At 34.9% G+C, this 20092-nt stretch overlaps 2 protein-coding genes across 3 annotated transcripts in view; one reads left to right on the top strand and one right to left on the bottom strand.

Annotated features, from left to right (window-relative positions):
• Positions 1-3116, top strand: part of DNAJC24 (DnaJ heat shock protein family (Hsp40) member C24) — a 54004-nt gene extending 50888 nt beyond the window's left edge. For both annotated transcript variants that reach the window (XM_025356373.1, XM_025356375.1), the window contains exon 5: positions 2171-3116. In XM_025356373.1, the coding sequence (XP_025212158.1) occupies positions 2171-2301 (131 nt within the window). In that variant the 3' untranslated portion in view covers positions 2302-3116. The remainder of the gene's footprint in view (positions 1-2170) is intronic.
• Positions 3117-4114: 998 nt separating this feature from the next.
• Positions 4115-20092, bottom strand: part of IMMP1L (inner mitochondrial membrane peptidase subunit 1) — an 83275-nt gene continuing 67297 nt past the window's right edge. The window contains exons 5-6 of the mRNA XM_025358484.1: positions 5177-5287; positions 4115-4280 (exon numbers count right to left, since the gene is read on the bottom strand). Of these exons, the coding sequence (XP_025214269.1) occupies positions 4212-4280; positions 5177-5287 (180 nt within the window). The 3' untranslated portion in view covers positions 4115-4211. The remainder of the gene's footprint in view (positions 4281-5176; positions 5288-20092) is intronic.

Here is a 20092-nt window from a genome sequence, read left to right as displayed (position 1 = left end):
AATACATGGACTTTCTGATACAAGTGAAAATGCTAACATATAGAAGGAAATGTACAACAAAAAATCATCAAGCGTTATCATCAATGTGTTATTGCCCCTGGAACTCCCTAAAGTAAATTTGACAGTAAAGAAGATATAGAAGAATCCAACCCATAGCCAATGAATTAGTAATAAGCAGATACAGTTAATCTTAAAAGTATAGGATGCACTTAGACGCTTAGGTTTTTATAACTAAAGATGGAAATAATTCTAATCTTAATGAGAGAAAATACCGAGCAAGAGCTACATGAAACCATTATTCTTGTAGGAATATTTAAAAACAAATCATGGAAGTTTTGATTTTTTTTCCCAATTAAAAAGATAAATTTTGGGAGATGAAATTAAATAAAAAGTGTGATCAACTAGGAAAGGAAAAATTTGTTTAAAGATCCCCTTTAGGATCATTTTCAGAACAGCTATGGAAAGTGAAGATCTGAAACAGGAGAAAAGTTCATGAAACCCTATAGGATAGACACAGCCAAATTGTTGGTTGCCTGATCAAAGGGCAGTATGAAATGATCCTTTTTATTATGCTTAAAAGGCGTATGTGAGTTGTGCAGATATTGAAGCTAATCTTCACCCTTAGTCGTTATACGGCTTGGTCATTTTGTTGGCCTTCATTCAGAGTATTTAAAATGATGGTTTCTGTAAAAGTTATCACCTGGTTAAAAGCTTGATGGTATAATAATAATATAAGCAGAACTTTTACAAGATGTGAATTTTTAGTGAGCATTATTTGGAGTCATCTATGACAAAACTCCACAGTAGCCCATGGTGTCCTCTGTGTCATTTACCAAGAACATGTCAACTCAAATTGTTTTCCAGTGTTCACGGAGGTGGTAAAAAATCAAGGGGGTAGGGGGAGATTTAGCTTAGGAAAATCAATGGTTAGAATATGTACATTTTTAGACAATTTAATAATTTAAAAATTCACTTTCAGAACATGCTCTAGTACGTAGATGTTGGCTTAGGGAAGATGTCTGCATTTTGAATTCAGGATTAAATTATTTTTCTGTATGGAGAACAAAGGCATTGTGGTAAAGAAAAAAAAAGCTGGATTAGGTGAATGAATTCATTTTCCTTACTGATTAAAAAAGAAAACACATAAAGTTAGCTTATTTAATTGCCAGTTTTTCCAAGGCTGAACTTGTAAGAGAGCAGGTACAAGGCAGTTGAATTTTGCTTTTTTAAACTACATATGATATGATCTATGTAATCAAATTTGATAATTGAATGAAGATATTTGATTGTATGAAATCATGAGTCCTTTGAGACTTATTTTCTAATAATCAATTATGATGGTGGTAAAATAATGTGATTGATAAGTTATTTTCCTTTGACAGTTACTTCTCAGAGACAGTAAAATGGAATGACCAATGGATCAGAGATTCTTTTAAGTCAAAGGGCACAAGCATTTCAACTTCCCAGGAAAATGACACACTTAAAATTTCCACAATTAGGAGCCTAAGTATTGCACTGTATTGCCTCCTTTGGGCATCTCACTTCAGCATTTTGTTGGTTCATGTGTCATTTGTAAAAATCAAACAAACAGAAACACACACATACCCCACAGGATTAAAAAGAAAACAACCAAAAACCATGGTGTTGTGTTTATAGACTTAAGATTCTTGAAATAGTGTGACACTAGAAGTGTCCAGATGTTGCACTTGATAAATAGTCTGGTTTTCTCTAAAGGATAGACTTCAGGCAAAAGCATCATCTTCCCTAACAGTGAGACAGGTAGGGCTGTTTTTCTTTTTCCTTCACTGTAATATTTTAGACAAATACATTGTTGAAAAAAATGTAAAATTTATATGAATTTTAAGAAAACAGAAAACTTCAAATAAGTTTCATGGGTTGCTTCTGAGCATGCCCTCTCCTCCCAAAATCCTTGGACTTTTAATTCATAGCTTCAATCCCTCTCCTCTACAGAGAAAGATTCTTTGGTAGGTAATTTTTATAAACATTGCCCTTTTCAAGAAATCTAGTTCTCCTTTAAATACATTTTATCTTTACTGAGCTTCTTTGTTTTGTTTTACAATTTCTATGGAATAAACTCTGCACCTTTTAAGGGTGTTAGTGAGATAGTTACTTACAAGTCTTTGAAACGTTATTTTGTTTTCTTTTGCAGATGATCACTCTTTTTATCTGAGTTGCAGATGTGGTGGAAAATACAGTGTTTCCAAAGATGAAGCAGAAGAAGTTAGCCTGATTTCTTGTGATACATGTTCATTAATTATAGAACTGCTTCATTATAACTAAAATTGTTCACAACTTGAAATGCTTTAACTGTGGTATTGAGACATGATGAGGAGAGGCCATTGGGCTTTGTCCATTCAAGGAAATGGATTTTTTGTCAGCCCTATTATTTGCAAAGAAAACATATAATTATCAAGCAGAGACCACCTCAGATTAATAGAGAATGAATATAATTATTTATTTGTATTTATAATTTATATTTACAAGTTGTCACAAAAAAAGATTTGATTTGGTGAATTCTATCTGAGAACTTTATGATGCCATTTTTTTTTCCATGACACAAAATAAGAATTTTCTTAATATGAGCATGTCTCCTCTTTTGAGTGGGCAACAGTATCACCATATTCCTTTATAGTTAATAAGTTTCTGATCTAACAGATAATGTTTATAGTTGCTAAAGTTATAGGCCTGTTGTACACCTATAATCTTTGTGAATAATGTGAGGCCAGTTCTCCCATAAGGAAGGCTGGTTATGGATATTCATAAGGTTATTTCAAAGTTAATGAAGACAAAGTGGCAACTATAGAAAGTGTTGACTCCAATCTTGGTCCTGTATTTCCAAAGCTTGTAAACACTGCCATCTTCAAATTTAAATGTAATTTAGGAAATGGAAGCTTTATTTTTTAATTTTAATTTTTATTTCTTTTTCTAAGAGTCTCACTCCATTGCCCCAGCTGGAGTGCAGTGGCATGATCTCGGGTCCCTGTAACCCCCGTCTCCTGGGTTCAAGTGATTCTCCAGCCTTAGCCTCCCGAGTAGCTGAATTACATGTGCCCACCACCATGCAGCTAATTCTTGTATTTTTAGTAGAGATGGGGTTCCACCATGTTGGCCAGGCTGGTCTCAAACTCCTGACCTCAGGTGATCCACCTGCCTCGACCTCCCAAAGTGCTAGGATTACAGGTGTGAGTCACCATGCCTGGCCTAAGTTTTGTCAGTAGAGACAGGATTTCATCATGTTGGCCAGGCTGGTCTCGAACTCTTGGCCTCAAATGATCCACCCATGTCAACCTCCCAAAGTGCTGGGATTGCAGACGTGAGCCACCGTGCCTGGCCAGAAGCTTTTTAAAAAATAATGATTTGAAATTGGTGCATTATTTCTCTTTCTATTTTGGAGTGTTAAGATATAATACTGGGGCCAGGCATGGTGGCTCACATCTGTAATCCCAGCACTTTGGGAGACTAAGGCAGGCGGATCACCTTTGGTCAGGAGTTCGAGACCAGCCTGGCCAACATGGTGAAACCCCGTATTTACTAAAAATAATTTTTAAAAAATTAGCCAGTCATGTTGGTGCGTGCCTCTGGTCCTAACTACTCGGGAGGAGTATAAAATGAACTTTTATAAAGTATTATTGACTATAGCCAACTATAGATGGCATATGACTTAAAGATGCATTTTTCTATGTATTTAATATTTTGTGTACAATAGAAGTCAGAACTCATTTAAAGAACTTTAAGGGATCCTTTAGAAACATTTTTACTTAATTTCAAATGAGTGGGCTGAGCATGTAGACTAGCAGCTTTTTATCAAACCTGGCATTGTCAGGTTGAACTTATAAATACGAATAGTTACTACTCTGACTTGTAAATGTAGCTGCTAAAGTATGAGGCATATTTAAGAAGAATAGATTAGTTTCATTACACCTATAAGAACAAGAATTCAAAAGTGAGGTAGTCATCCAGGTTCCCCCTCCCAAAGTATTTTTGTATCATAAAATTTAGATGACCTTTTTGGGTTACATTTTCATCTATATATTTTGAACTAACAGAATGTGTGTTGAATATTCTTTACATTTAACAATAAAAAACAACTAAAACTGAATAGCAAATAGTTTATTAGTACATGGTTTCAACGGGAGTAATAAATTCACATGAAAAGGAGACAATAATCAAGTCAAAAGAATAAATGATTACTAATCATCAGAAAATCTGTGGCCATTAGGGCTGGCACGTAAAAATCCAAAATCACTCAGAGGCCAAATCTGTAAAACCAAAATGAGGTTGAAGACAATTAGTGAAAGTAATGTTATAGTATCATCATATTCCCTTTTGCTATCCGTCCCTTTTCTCTATGCCAGATAAACACTTTCTCCTTACTCATCAATCAAGAATAAAATTTTCCACATCAAAGTAAGATTTGAGAAAATAAACTTATGTATATATATGTTTAAACTCCAAAGTTTGGAACATTCAAACATTGTACACGAAATTATATGTGTGTGGTGTGTGAATACATATGTATGAATATATGGTCTGTGTTTTCTTTTACTACTCGTAAATAAGAGTTAACTGTATACTTTCAACCAAAGGGGTTTAGATTTAAGTACTTGAATATGGCATCTGTTTAAATGTAAACAATCTGGTAAATTATCTAACAGCTCCATGTATTCATGTATGTTTTTCTCCTCACTGACTGTGATAAAAAGGAGGGGCCAGTGAAAACAATAATCTTCCCTAACAATCATACATTCACGATAAGTCTACTGACTCATACTACTCAACTGGGGTATCCATACATTACAGGCAGTTTGAATCCAGACCATTCTTCTGCACATGCTTATTAAAATATGCCCTGCGCAGGATGTGAACATGGTTTGAAGAGTTGTACAAGAGAGAACTGAATTTTTGGAAATTCAAATTAAAATTTTCTTAGGCTACAGCTAAGGTAGTTTGAATTTTATTATTATCTTTATGGGAGCCGGGGCAATGGAGGAATAAGTCTGCATATGGCTATTAAGTTAAAGCCAACAGGTTCATAAAATATATTCAGTGCAACAGTTAAGTACACTGACAGTCTGAAGATTTCAGAGATCATTTTGAGAGAAACTTTTTTTCTAGCTCAGAAAATAAACCTTACATTTTAAGCAGAAAATGGTACCTTAAAGAAGATTCGTCCTCTTATTAGTCCATATGGAATAGGTCCATAGTATCTGGAATCTGTAGAATTCTGTAGATTATCACCTTCTAACCAAACATGACCCATTGGCACCTAGAATTAGAGAAGAAATGCAGCCCCTTTAAAAAAGATAAAACCTAATTTGGGTACTATAATTAAAAAGCATGTCATTCAGAGGTAGGGAGAAATGTCCTAAGGTTCTCTTTTATAGAATAGATACAAATCCTAATCTTGCATTTTTGCTTTTATTTCTTGCACAATAAAATAACTTTTACTAAATATCAAAGGTTTCAACTTTTAAAAAAACCTATCTTTTTTCATCATATGGTTCCCAAATATTAATTTGTTATACAAACCCCAAACTGAGGTTATAAGAGATCAAAACAGTGTGACAGGGTCATTAATTTAATAGACTTCAAAAGAGGTCATTAGGATGCTGACTGAAAATGTGCCCTTATGTCTCAATAACAGCATAAGCAGGGCAGCCACTCACTCAGCAACATCCTGGGGCCAATACCAAGGCCAGACCTATTAGAATGCTCATGATGAACTAAATGGTAATTGATTGTGACATCAATTACAAATAATCTCATCATTTTATTGGAGTGGGCTTGTCAGAATTCTAATTAAGATCCCTGTTCTGCCTTTGTACAGGCCATATCTTCAATGCATTATACTTCAATAATGACCATGAAGAACCAGAAGGACCTATTATAAAATCATCAGTTGTAAAATTAATGATGGTGACCTTCTCCTAAATGAAAAGACTATCTCCTATAATGTTCTATGTACAAACTGGTAAATTACAAGATTTCTACTCAGTGACAATCATATTTAGAACAGAATATGTTGCTTTTTTTTTTAAAGCCGCCTGCAATATGAGACATTTGCCTATTACTATCTGTTCAATGTAAACTAAAAAACTTACTTTCCAGAAACAATCTTTAAAATTGCTTTTTAAAAGTTTGTATTTTACAGTTTTGTTACCTAAGACAGTTGAATTATTGACCAGACCAAAATGATCTATATATGGGGAAGGAATTTATTTTCACTAATTTGACTGGTTTTACTTGTAAACCTTTTATGAAGAAAAATATCACTACCGGGTTTAGTAAGAGATAATGCAACTCTTTTTTTAATCACAAATTACTTTCTTGAAAAGTAAATGTATACAAGAATGTAAAATTTGAATTTCACTTACATAAGCGATTTTAAGATTCTGGAAGGTCTTACGTACAAATATTTGCCAAAAACCTCCAAATTAACTCTGCATTTAGATACATTTAAATGTTAAATCTATTTGTAGAAAAAGGACATAAGTTTACTGAAAGAATGTCAGAAAATATATGATCATTCACTTTTATTATTATTACTGGAACTAGTTTGTCCAAGGGCCAATAGCAAGGCCACTTCTTTGCTATCTAATAAAATAGACATATGTGCAGTAAAGCATAAGACTGCTCTAGTAGAAAAGTGTGTACATCACAGTCATCAAAAAAGGAACAAAATAGTGAATTTGGAAAAGCCATATGTAATAAACATTCTGAAGCGTTACTTTGATGAAGCTATAAGGTGAACATCTTTCATGTTTAAATGTCCATGGTTTCTCCCTAAAATGTGTTTTTTCCTGAGTTCTAAAAACAGGTAATGTAAATGAATAAATAAAACCATGTAGTTATGGACACCAGTAAAAGTAAAAGAAAAACATTCTACAAACTAATAAGGCAACATACCAACAATCTAGGGATATCTTTGTCTGACCATCCCATTGACGGTAAACCAGGATCCGTGGTTTATACATTCCATCTTCTCATAAAGCTTTCCCTAAACTTGCCTGCCCATACCAACCTGATTGTTTCCAGCTCTTAACATATAAAGTCAGCCTTGCTTGGGGCCCTACATTATAACCTTTATTATTATTTTTAACCTGCTTGCCTTTTCTGTCAGTTTTTACTATTTTATATCAGAATAAACCAACAGACAGTAATGCCATGATTTTACTTTTTTGAGTGTTAATGACTTTTATTACATTACAGTTTGGTGCAAAAATAACTACAGTTTTTGCTCCAAAATAAATTTAATGGCAAAAACCACAATTACTTTTGCACCAACCTAATAGATTTTTGCCAATATGCTTGGCGAAAAATGATACCTTTGTCTTATGAGTGAGGCTGAATCTCTTTTCGTGTTTAAGAGGTGTTTAGTTCCTTCTCTGTGATATATTTTTGCATGTCTTTTGCCATTTGGCTACTGGGTTAATCTCTTTTTTTCCCTTCATTTCATAAGCACTCTTTAAATACTAGGGAGATTAGCCCTTTGTGGTACAAAGAGCAAATATCCCCAGTTTTTCATTTCTCTTATCAGCCTTTGCTTTCACGTTTTCTGAATTCTGAGTCTTTGTTAGAAAGGTCTCATGGTTTCTTCTTTTACATTTAACTATTTTATTCTTTGGGAGTACATCCTGACAAATGGTTGTAAGGCTTGGATGAATGTTTTTTATTTTTGTAAATAATAACTAATTTAATACCTTGGTAATATTTTTCTGTGCATTTATTTGATTGTTGGCAGTGTAGAATATTCTGTGTGTTTTCTGATTGCATTTAATATCCAGTGAATAGTCTGTGCCTACTTTTGCATATATTAGTCTTTGGGATCTCAATTGTGCTATCTACATGTATTTCTTCTATAATACAGACAGGATTAATACATTTATCACAAATACTTTTCCCAATCTGCTTTTTGTCTTTTATATTTATGTTTCACAAAGTTTTTAGTTTTTTATACAGTATTTACTTTTATATCCATATGCTTTTTAAAAGATGATTTTAATTATTTACAGTACCTAAACCAAAAGTGGAACTCAAATATTTGCTGGTGGTTAAATACTTGTAAGTAGAAATTCTCTGAAAGCACAATGATAACTGCCATTAACTAGGTCACTTCTGTAGCAGTTATGACCTGAGTTTCTTTCAAATTAGCGATGTACGATGAAGTATCATCTCTGGAGTAATTTTTTTTTTTTTTGAAACGGAGTCTTGCTCTGTTACCCAGGCTGGAGTGCATTGGCGCGATCTCAGCTCACTGTAACTTCCACCTCCTGGGTTCAAGCAATTCTGCCTCAGCCTTCCAAGTAGCTGGGATTAGAGGTACCCACCACCACACCCAGCTAATTTTTCTATTTTAGTAGAGACAGGGTTTCATCACCACATTGGCCAGGCTGGTCTTGAACTCCTGACCTCAAGCAACCCACCCACTTTGGCCTCCCAAGGTGGTGGGATTACAGGTGTGAGCCAACAGGCCCAACCATCAGTGAAGTAATATAATTAACAACTACAGAAAGTAATCATCTAAAAAAAAAAAAAACCTAGACCATATCACCAGGAGCCTTTCATTTGATACTTAAAATAACCTGTGAAGTACTAAATTTGATATTTAGTCAAGAAAAAAGAAATAGGTTCAAATATGAGACATGCTAACTCCTCGTTATCTGAAATCCATACACGTTAATGACCATGCATCCATTTACAGTAAAGGGATAATGCCTACGTCTCACAGACAACACTTGATGTAAAGTACACAAATCAAGGAAACAGCTGTATCACTGATGTTACCTTTAATCTAACAAGATCTCTATAAACAAGAAAACCTCCAAGTACAGATCATTTAAAATCAAAGCAGTCACCTTTGCTGATCCACCTCTATAAATTACAGGTTGAGTATCTCTTATCTGAAATGCTAGAGACCAGAAGTGTTTCAGGTTTCAGATATTTAGATTTTGGAATATTTGCATACACATGAGATATCCAGGGGAAGAGACCCAAGTCTAAACATGAAATCCATTTATGTTTCATATATACCTTATACACATAGCCTGAAGGTAACTTTATACAATATTTATAATTTGTCCAAGGAACAAAGTTTTGACTGTGTTTTGACTATGACTTGTCATGTGAAGTCATATGTGGAATTTTCCACTTGTGGCATCACACAGGCACTCAAAAAGTTTCAGATTTTGGAGCATATTGGATTTTATATATTCAGCTTAGGGATGCTCAACCCATGCTCAGTTTACCGGTACAAAAAATTATGTTTGCAATTACTCCTCCTTTTAAAAATATAATTATTTTTGGTATGGGGGAAAAGAGTGAATACTTCATCTTACTTTAAAAATCAACTTATAGAGGTATATTTTATATACAGTAAAATGCACCTGTTTTAAGTTTTGACACAAGTTTTGAAAAATGTACATACCCATCTAACCACAACCACAGTGATACAGGATGTTTCTTCTATGCTGAAAAGTTCCCTTCTGTTCCTTTGTAGTCAGTTTCCTATTGCCATGCCTAGACCCAGTCAACCAGTGATCTGCTTTCTGTTCCTAGAGAGTAGTTGTGCCTGTTGCTTAATTTCATATAAATGGAATTACAAAGTACCTATTTTGTGTCTGCCTTCTTTGGCTTAGCAAGATTTTATGATTAATCTATGTTGTATGTAGAAGTCATTCATTTTTTACTTCTGAGTATTCCACTGTAAACCACAATGTTTATCTATGAACCTGGAGGTGGATACTTGGGTTGTTTGCAGTTTGGCGCTAGTAAAAATAAAGCACTCTGAACAGTCCTGTACAAGTCTTATTTCTTTTCAGTAAATATCTAAGGGTGGAATTTCTGGGCCATCAGTAAGTCTATGTTTAACCTTAAAGAAACTACCAAACTTTTTCAAAGTGATACTATTATATACTCCCAACAACCAATGTATGACTGTGTTCCTGTTCCACTACCTCTCCGGCACTTGGTATTATCAGTTTTTAAATGTTTTGCCATTCTAGTAGGTGAAGGATATTAAATTGTGGTTTTAATTTGCACTTCTCTGATGAAGGCATTTTTCCATTGTATATACTAGTATTATCTTTCATGAAGTTATCTATTAAAATATTTTGGCCATTTAAAAAATAGGTTATCTTCTTATTCATTGTACCAGTCCTTTATTTACCATGGATACAAGTCCTTTGATGGGATTGCAAATATTTTCTCCCAGTCTGCATCTTTTTAAATGATGTTTTGACAAGCAACGGTTTTTAATGTTGCTGAGGTCCAATTCATAATTTTTTTCCTATTGTGTTTTGTCCTTTTGGTGTCCTAAGAAATCTTTACCTGCCCCCAAATTATGAACATATTATACTATATTCTACAAATTTTATAGCTTTAGCTTTGGTTAGGTATGTGAACCATTTTGAGATAACCTCTGACATGATGTGAAGTATTTGTTGCATCTGTTTTTGTTTCCTTTTTTCCTCCTTTCTATTGGATTATTTTTCTGAATTTCATTTTGTTTATTCGGTTGCCATATTTAATATAGATCTTATTCTTGAAGTTGTTACTCCAGGGTTTACAATATGCATCATTAATTACAGTCCACCTTTTCTTAAGGTATAACTATCTTCACATATTACACCACTTCATGTAAGGTAATACAGGAAAGAATTTTGCAACAGCATATTTTCATCCTTACCAGTGAATACAGAATTCTGGATTGACAGTGTTTCCCCACTTAAAACTTTAAAGACTTCATTTTGTTTTCTTCTTGCTGTTTTTTATAATAGATCAGCAGAAATTCCTTATTCTCAGTTGTATGTAATATATTTTTCTCTGGTGGTTTTTAAGATTTTCTCTGTCTTCCCTGGTTTGATTTTCCTTGTATTTATTTGGCCAGAACTACTTTCTGTACTTCTTGGATCTCTGATTTATCATTTTGAACAAAATTGGAAAAAAATGTATAGATCAACTTCTTTTCTACCCACTGCCCTGGGGCTTCCATAGCCTTCATGTTAATCTGTTTGACCTGTCCTATGGGTTATTCTTTTTATTTTTTTTCCAGACTTTTTTCTTTCCTTCAGCTTATATACTTTTTATTGCTGTCTTCAAATTCCCAGAACTTTTCTTTTGTAGTTTCTAATCTACTACTGTAAAGACTACCAAATGTATTCTTAAGCTCTAAAAATTACATTTGGTTCTTTCTTATACCATTTACTTTCTCAATATGTTCATCTCCTCTAAATCCTCAAAAATAGTTAGAATTGGTGTTTTAGAGTGCTTCTCTGCTAGTTCCATAATTTCTGTCATTTATGGGTCTATTTAACTGATTTACTTTTGATTATGTGTTACATTTTCCTGCTTCTTCACATATGTGGTAATTTCTGATAAAACTGAACACTCATTTGCTGAGTAGATTTTGTTGTCTGTTTTTATAGAGTGTTGAATGTTGAGGGAGTCTGGTTTCTGTGAGGTAGTTAAGTTAGCGGCAGTCACCTTATTCCTTTCAAGCCTTGTTTGTAAGCCTGCTAGGTTGGGTCTCTATCTTACATTTTATCTTAACGGCTATTTTAGTCCTACTACTAAGGCTTGATTTTTCCAGAGTCTCTACTGAATGTTCTGGATATCAACAAGATCTGTCCACACTGGCTGGTCAGAACACAAATGTCTCTCAGCTCTGTGTGAGTTATGGGACTTTTTTGATTTAAAGCTCCCCAGTAGTCATTCATTACTCAGTCTCTTTAAGTTTCACCATAAGCAGGCACAATTTAGTATTGAGCCCAAAAGCCAAGGGAATATCTACGTAGATTTCTGGAGATCTTTCTGTAGCTCTTTCCTTCATGGTAGTCGGATTTATAAATCCCAACCACTTAAGCATACCTGTACCCCAGTCTTTGTCTCAACTCAGCAAGACCACCTGTGCTTTGCTTGACTTCCCCTCCTTGCACTGTTGTCTGAAAACTGCTTTAAGATAGAAGTTGGGGCAAGTGGAGGCTCATTTTGTTTCCTTTCTCTCAAGGATCAGTTTCATACTGCCTGCTATGCAATGTATTAAAACAGTTGTTTCACATATTTTTGTCCAGTTTTCTAGTTTTTTATGGCAGGAGGGCAAGTTGATGACCAGTTATTCCATCACTGCCAGAAGCAGATGTTCAAATTACATAATTAAAAAAAAATTTTTTTTGAGACAAAATGTTACTCTGTCGCCCAGGCTGGAGTGCAGTGGTGCGATCTTGGCTCACTGCAACCTCTGCCTCCCGGGCTCAAGCGATTCTCCTGCCTCAGCCTCCCGAGTAGTGAGGATTACAGACATGTACCACCACGCCCACCTAATTTTTGTATTTTTAGTAGAGATGGGGTTTCAACATGTTGGCCGGGCTGATCTCAAACTCCTGGCCTCAAGAGATCTGCCTGCCTCAGCCTCCCCAAGTACTGGGATTACACGCTTACATGAGCCACTGCGCCCAGCCTTAAAATATGTATTTTTTAGCATACTTGGAACAATATAAAGAGAATCATTTCAGTGAAGACTAAAATTTTTGGTGAAGTGTGTTTTGGCATCTCCATCTTGCATCCCCTTCAGTGGCGTCTCCTTTATGTTGTTTTACCCTTTCCCTATCAAAATCTCCGGAAAAGATTTACCAAACTCAGCAGGCAATTATTTACAAACAAGGAAATTCACTGTGGTATTTTCTGCATCTCAAGACTGGCAATGGTATAAATGTTCCTCAGTAGGCAAAGGTTAAATAGAGTATCTTTCTTTTATCTATTAGTAAACAGCCAGTAAAAATAAATACATAAAACTAATGGAAAGATTTCCATGAGATAGCCAGTGAAAAAAATAAGTTGCAGGGCAATGTGTATAATTGTAAAATTTTTTAAATATATATTTCAAAATAAACATTTTTTATGATCAGTGCATACTATTTAAGTAACTTAAAGTATATATATGTATATATACACAGAAATATATGTGTATGTGTGTCTTAAAATACAAACTGCTTAACCCTTTTGGTGATGTTCACACTTTTAAAAGGGAGCATCATCCTTCATGATGCAGGTTAGGGGGAGCATGTTGAATTTTTTTAAAAGGTGTTTCCGGGTTGGGCTTTTTTTTTTTGTCTTTGGTAGTGTGGAAAGAGAGTTAACCTAACCTCTAATCCATATAGTAGGACATGCTTCTTTGTATAGTACAAGTAAATGACTTGCACTATACAATTCACAGTACTGTCATCAAATCTATAGATGACTAAAATATTAATCTAGCCAAGAACACATTTTAACAAACATACAGTAAAACACATTTTTTGGTTTGGGTCTGAAACACAACACCTGACTTTTCTGATATGGAATGAGGCAAGGTACAGAATAAACATTTTCTTTCTAACTTTAAACACAGTTATGGCCTGTTAGATTAAGCTACTAGTTGTCAGTAAGTTGAAAATTCAAACCAGATAATAGAAAAAAGAATTCTATAGCAATATAACAATAATAAAATATGAACAGGATAAAATGGTAGATTAACATGTATTTTTCCTTCCTTTTTTGTGCTCACAAAGACATAATGAAATGTTTTTTTAAAAGCTATGATAACTTTACAACTAAGGCTGAAAACCACTCTAATAAACACATTTCTATTAAATGTTTTGCAAATGGCCCAAAATGGAAATCCCTAATGCTATGTCTTTGTTCACTGCGTCTCATAATCAAAATTTTTAAGTTGGATTAATTTTGTACTCTTGTAAATATGCCATGCCATTTTGAATGAATGCATAAGACTGAATATATGAATATATGTTTTCATGAATGCCATAAACTGTTTTAATTTTGCCGAAACCTGAATTCTCCATGTGTCTGAGATATTGCTAACTTCACAGCTAAATTTTAAGGCATGAAGGGACCTTTAAATCATTCTTGTTTTTCCTTTCGACGTCAGAGGTTTACTTCCTGAGCCATGATAAAACCTAATCTCGGGGCTGGACAAAAGAATCAAGCCTCTAGTTCTCAGCTATATTTACTGAGGTCTAGTTAAGTACCTCCTTTTTAGCACAAGCAACAAATGTAATTGCCTCATGCCCTGCGGGTGTCCATTTAACAAAAGAGGCTTTTGTGAGGCAATCCACAGGTGTTACCTTTCTTGATTCAAGTGAAATCTGATGAAAGCGTCCACAATATCAAATAACACATTTACTAAACTGCAATCAAATTCATTTATTTGATGAGGCAAATAACATCTAATTAAGAAAAGTTCTGGCTAAAAAATATTTGTATGTTTGACCTTCAAAAGTTTCAAAAACCAGAAAATCCTAAGAACAGACTGTTTTTAATTAACACTTTATTTGCCATATATTTTATTGTTTACAACCAGCAATGGTAGGGTTTGCATTGGCCCTATTGCTCATACGTCTTTAATGGTTCTAAAATAACTGTAAAGACAACAAAACAATAGTCTGAAATAAACAAACATAAATTATGAGGCAAGGTGAGGAACAAAGTTTTTAGAATTTCTTTTTAATGATTATTTTTTCATTTTCCTGTAATGTACAAGAAAAAGTGCACACATTTATGAAAGCAATCAGATAGTCTTTTTTGCTTCTATTTAGTAAAAACAAATGACAGTGATAAATCAACAATACTCTAGTCTCAAAAGTATTCCATTTAGCATGTGTTTCAAAGATTTTGTGCTTAATGGAATAATCAGTGGGCTATAAAATGCATAATTCCCTTGCCTATGAAAAAAGTCTATATGATGAATGTACATTCAAAAGATGTGATTTTAGTCCAATAATTAATACTATGTAATTGTTTTTTATCTTACTATCTTACGAGAAAGCAGTATCAAGTTACTACACCTCCTACGTGGCCACTGTATATTCTGCTTAATCATGACTTATGTAACCAAAGTGTGGCCATAGTAAGATCCTATGCACACGAACTACTAGAGATAATATTTGAAAATGAATATTAATATTGTTCTAAAAAGGTATCATAAAACCCAATTTGTTTGAGTCATGTAACAGCAAAATTGGAAGCACCATCAGTAAATCGTTGTTAACCCTTCCTGTAATGCCAGCAGAAGCTATATACAAAAACACATGTAAAAAAAGTGAAGAATTAAATTCTGAGATACAATAAATAGAAGAGACTTTTAGAACACCAAGTTGAGAAAACATTAATCTTTAATTTTTAAAAACGGGAGTGTCTCAAATGTCAGTTCTGGATATCTCTCAAAACAAACTCAAGGAACAGTTTTACTTACTTTCATTGTCATTCTCCTTGCCCTAACTTCTTGCCCACGTTCTGTCTACCTGAGCTAATTAAGGCAGAAGAATATCTGGAGTCCTGATAGAAGTGTTTCCAAATGCTAGATGCATGATAAAGGGATTATAGGGACTGGGCACAGAATAGTTAATACACTAACTATTTTAATATGTACTATTTCTATGCGGTCCTGCTTCCTTTTCTCCCTTTTAAAATTCAGCCTCATTGCTATCCTATCTACATTGCTGGGAACTGTTATTGCCCTTCCCTCCTTAAAAATGGTGCCACCTTACATTCATAGCCAGTCATCACCAAAAAGGAATTTACACAAAAGTTTCAGTAGGCTACACCTATAGCACTGGGATTTGAGTAAGGCGTATGCTTTTTACTAACAGGTTCTCTTTCATTGAGCTTCTCCCTGCTGAGTAGGTTTAAAGCTTAGTCTAAGGCTTGACTTGCTCATTCTCCTGGCGATTGCAAGATAAGCTCTTTCATTTTTTCCCTAAGCTCTCAATACCTCCATCTAGCCTCAATATAACCTCTGGTGGGTTGTTTAGGATAGTGGTTAAAAATACAGTCCACACAGTCACACACAGTCCTGAGTTCCAAACACAGCTCTGCATACTAGGTAAGCACCTTGGGCAAGTTATTTAAACCTCATCTATACAACTGAGACTAATACCTTACAGAAATACTATGAGAATCAAATGAAACAAGACTCCTGGCACCCAGGAAGCAGTCAATAAGAGCACTTACTAGCAGCTGCCACATCTGCCAGTGTGAATTATGTCTATTGGGCTTTCTTTGTCCCTGGTTTCCTAGGCAGTCTACCCAGATCTCTGCAAAGTTAACTGTGCTTTGCTATTTTACTTTATGTTTCTGGTTATTTTCTTTTACACTATATTCAATTATATAGCTCTGGTGTTACCCAAGTCTTCGACTTGAATCCAATATAATTAAAAATGTACATTAATTATGAGTAAGTACCACATCAATTATGCCACCTAATTTAACGAAATTCAGTTTTTACGATAAAGTCATCCTAGATTAGCAGTAAAAACTAACATTTCTATTCTTTTTTTTTTTTTTTTCTGAGACGGAGTCTTCCTCTGTTGCCCAGGCTGGAGTGCCATGGCGCGATCTTGGCTCACTGCAACTTCCGCCACCTGGGTTCAAGTGATTCCCCTGCCTCAGCCTCAAGAGTAGCTGGGATTACAGGCGTGTGCCACCACGCCTGGCTAATTTTTGTATTTTTAGTAGAAACGGGGTTTCACTATGCTGGTCTCGAACTTAAATGGGCATGTTCATCAAGCAATGTTTATTAAATATTGAATGCTTATGCCCTTATCAAGCATCCACTTCTTTAGAACCATTTACCAACTAGTCAGAACGTAGGAGATGGAGAGGAGGGTTGGGACCGAAGCCAGTTTATAGGCCTTTCTATCCACGCCTCCCAATACTATTGTCCCAGTCTTTTACCTCTGTCTCTTTGTAAATACAATGTTACCTGCTATTTTGAGATTCGGATTTAAAAGAAGCACTTTATATTCTCATTCTAAGACTATCTCTGCACTTTCACTTTAATACAGCTTGGTCTATATACTTGCTCTCCTTCCAGAGGATGAGCCCAACTTAATTCAACAAAGGGTATTTCAAAGTGTAGTAGAAAATGGTGGTAAGTATTACAATAATGAGTTTTCTCATGCTCTCAGAAAAAGTTCTAAACAGTAAATCAGATGCATACTGTACACAATATGTACTAATATGTTTCCACCAAAAGTTTTATTCCTAGCACTCCACTTAATTCTTCCTAAAATCCAAACTCATCCTATATGGATTTATTGCTACAGATGAATCTCTGTAACTCTTTTCAATCTCCTGTTGTTGCTGTGCATAGCTGGTTAATATAGAGATTGGCTAGAAAAACAGATTTATATCTGAAAGGGTATTCGAAATAGATTACCAGTAGAAAGACTGCCATACTGCAAAAAGAAATGACTAAAATTAAATATGTAGGTCTTTTTGTACTTGATGTTACTGATGCTTTTTTTTTAGAAACAGGCATTGTTGAATATATTTGACAGACACTTCTCCTGTTTGTGTTTTACTCATCAAAACACAACTCTAATGTACCAAACCCAGCAGATTATTTAGAATAAAATCTAGCTTTGCGAATACAAAATTGCAAATTAGGCAGGTGGATGACAGATGACTTTTTTTTTTTTTGAGACAGAGTCTCACTCTATTGCCCAGGCTGGAGTGCAGTGGCACGAGACAGATGGCATTTTTTAGTGATGATGCATGATACAAAGAGAATAGCTGAAGATCTTTAAAAAGTAAGAATGATCTAGGGCTAAGCTCATCAAAACACTGTTTTGACGAGGAGACAGAAACAGACTATGGACATCAAGGAGGGAACAGCAAAGCATCCAGATGTCATCTGGGGAAAGCGGTACTTTTTTGCTACTTGCTATAAAATTTAATTGCCACAGTATTAATTTAAAATATAATCTACCTTAATCATATTAATAGACTTCTACACTTGTCCAAAATTTTATATATCTTCTTTCCATTTCCCAAATTAACATCTCCCCCAACAACCCTATTTTATTGTACCACCCACCCTATGGCAAAAACCAACAACTTGGGTGTTATTTTTAAGCCCTTCAATTCCCTTTCTTCCAGCATCCAATCTTGTCTAGATTATTTCCTTAATCTTTCTGCAGTCTTTGTATTTCTTTCTATTCTCAATGTTATTATTTCAGTTATGCCTCACTCACAGCCTATTAACTGGTCTCTCTGCCTCCAGGCTCTCCTAATCCTAGCCATCCTCTATTAGTCTACACTAACATCAGAATGGCCCCACAGAAACTAAATAAAAATTAAGCCTGATCATGTTATTCCCCTGCTTGAAACATAAAAGGAACTGAGCCTATCAAAGCACCTTGTGCATAATTCTATCATACCATACTGTAATTTTGTCTATTCCTCCAACTTAACTATAACCCCCTGAAGTTACAATGTCCAATATGGCAGCCACTAGTCATATATGTGGCTATCTAAATTTTAAAATTACATAAAATTAAGAATTCAGTTCTTCAGATACACTAGCCATGCTTCATGTGCTCAACAGCCATGTGTGTCTAGTGGCTACCACATCGGACAGCACAGATACAGGATATTTCCATTATTTCAGAAAGTTCTATTGGTGTTGCTGGGGCAAAGGACTACCCTAATGTGTACGGGCCCTCAAGTAAGTGCTCAGTGTCTGTGGAACTAATGAATGCACACATCAAAAAAGAAAGTTGAGAGGTTAATGTCTGGCAAATTTTGTATACTCCTATAGCCTCCTGAAAGCTATTTAAGTCTTCTCTCCCAGTCTACCCTTAGATGTCCCCCCTCCCAAGTCCAGTGGTCTGGCCACTTCTGAGGCAGCCTCATTAAGGAAGATGTGTGAGTGCTGGGATTGGTCTGGGGTCAGAAGTCCATTATCAGTCTCAGTCTGTGTCCCTAGACCTACGTTGACTTTCCTTACACTGGGAAGTCAGGTCAAATTTCAAGTCTCTTTAGACAACAGAAGGTTTCTCTAATCCTTCTTGCTTTCAAGAATCATAAATAATGTACACAAAGTAGATGGGAATCTTAAGTTGCATCCAAGAATTTTAAATCACCTATAATTTTAAGTATTTTGTTAAATACTGCTTAGTCTCCTTTCCTTGTTAGCTCTGCATTTGTGTTTAGTTGGATACAAGCACTAGCTGTGCCATACTAAGTGATTTATACATTTTCTTAAAGTAATTATGAAAATTCTATCCCAGGAGGAAAACACTCTAACGTCCAGGTTGGCAGTGCAATAACTTGTAATGCCAATATTTTCTTGCTAATTTAATATCTTTAGCTATTTTATAATATGTATATCTGCTTTTATATCTGTTTTTCCTCTTTTTCATTCTTGTTTCAAGTAGAGGATTGTTTGGTTTGGTGAGAATACTTTTATGGGCTAAGATGAAGTTGTTCACAAAAACCTGTCAAATTTTAATAACCCAAAGTGATAACATCAAAACTTCATTTACTTGCTTATTCCAAAAGAGTTGAATATATTTCACCCACTCAACAGCAGTTTTTCCAGCAGACCTAGTAAAGACTGTTTTAGCATCCGGGTGCAGTGGCTCATGCCTGTAATCCCAGCACTTTGGGAGGCCGAAGCAGACGGATCACTTGAGGTCAGGAGTTTGAGATCAGCCTGTCCAACATGGTGAAACCATGCCTCTACTAAAAATACAAAAATTAGCTGGGCATGGTGGCAAACGCTACTCAGCTACTCAGGAGGCTGAGGCAGGAGAATTGCTTGAACCTGCAAGGCAGAGGTTACAGTGAGCCGAGATTGCACACTGCACTCCAACGTGGGTGACAGAGTGAGACTCTGTCTCTGAAAGAAAATAAATAAATAAATAAATAAGATTGTTTTAGATTAGGAAGCCACATAACACTTGGAATATATTCTCCTTACTACCAACAGAGTTTGGAGTCTGGTACAGATGCTTACACTGAACACCTGTGTTACAAACAAATTTTGTTCTTTAATTTCTGCAAACGACTTTGAAGCAACTTTAAAGTACAGAAGTCCCACATAACTTGCAGATAAAAATACATATAATATTTTCATTTTACTCAACTGTATCCTGCCTCTCTAGATTCATACCAATGGCACCAACTTTCTAACTTTTGAGTGGTTAAAATATTTCTAGGTGAGCAACACATACAAATTTCTGGACAACCTGCTACTCTTTCAATAGAAATGTTGATCTTCATATATACATCTTTT

Source organism: Theropithecus gelada, chromosome 14 (assembly GCF_003255815.1).
Source record: "Theropithecus gelada isolate Dixy chromosome 14, Tgel_1.0, whole genome shotgun sequence".
Classification (NCBI taxonomy): Eukaryota; Metazoa; Chordata; class Mammalia; order Primates; family Cercopithecidae; genus Theropithecus; species Theropithecus gelada.
This window is presented reverse-complemented; position numbering and strand designations above follow the sequence as displayed.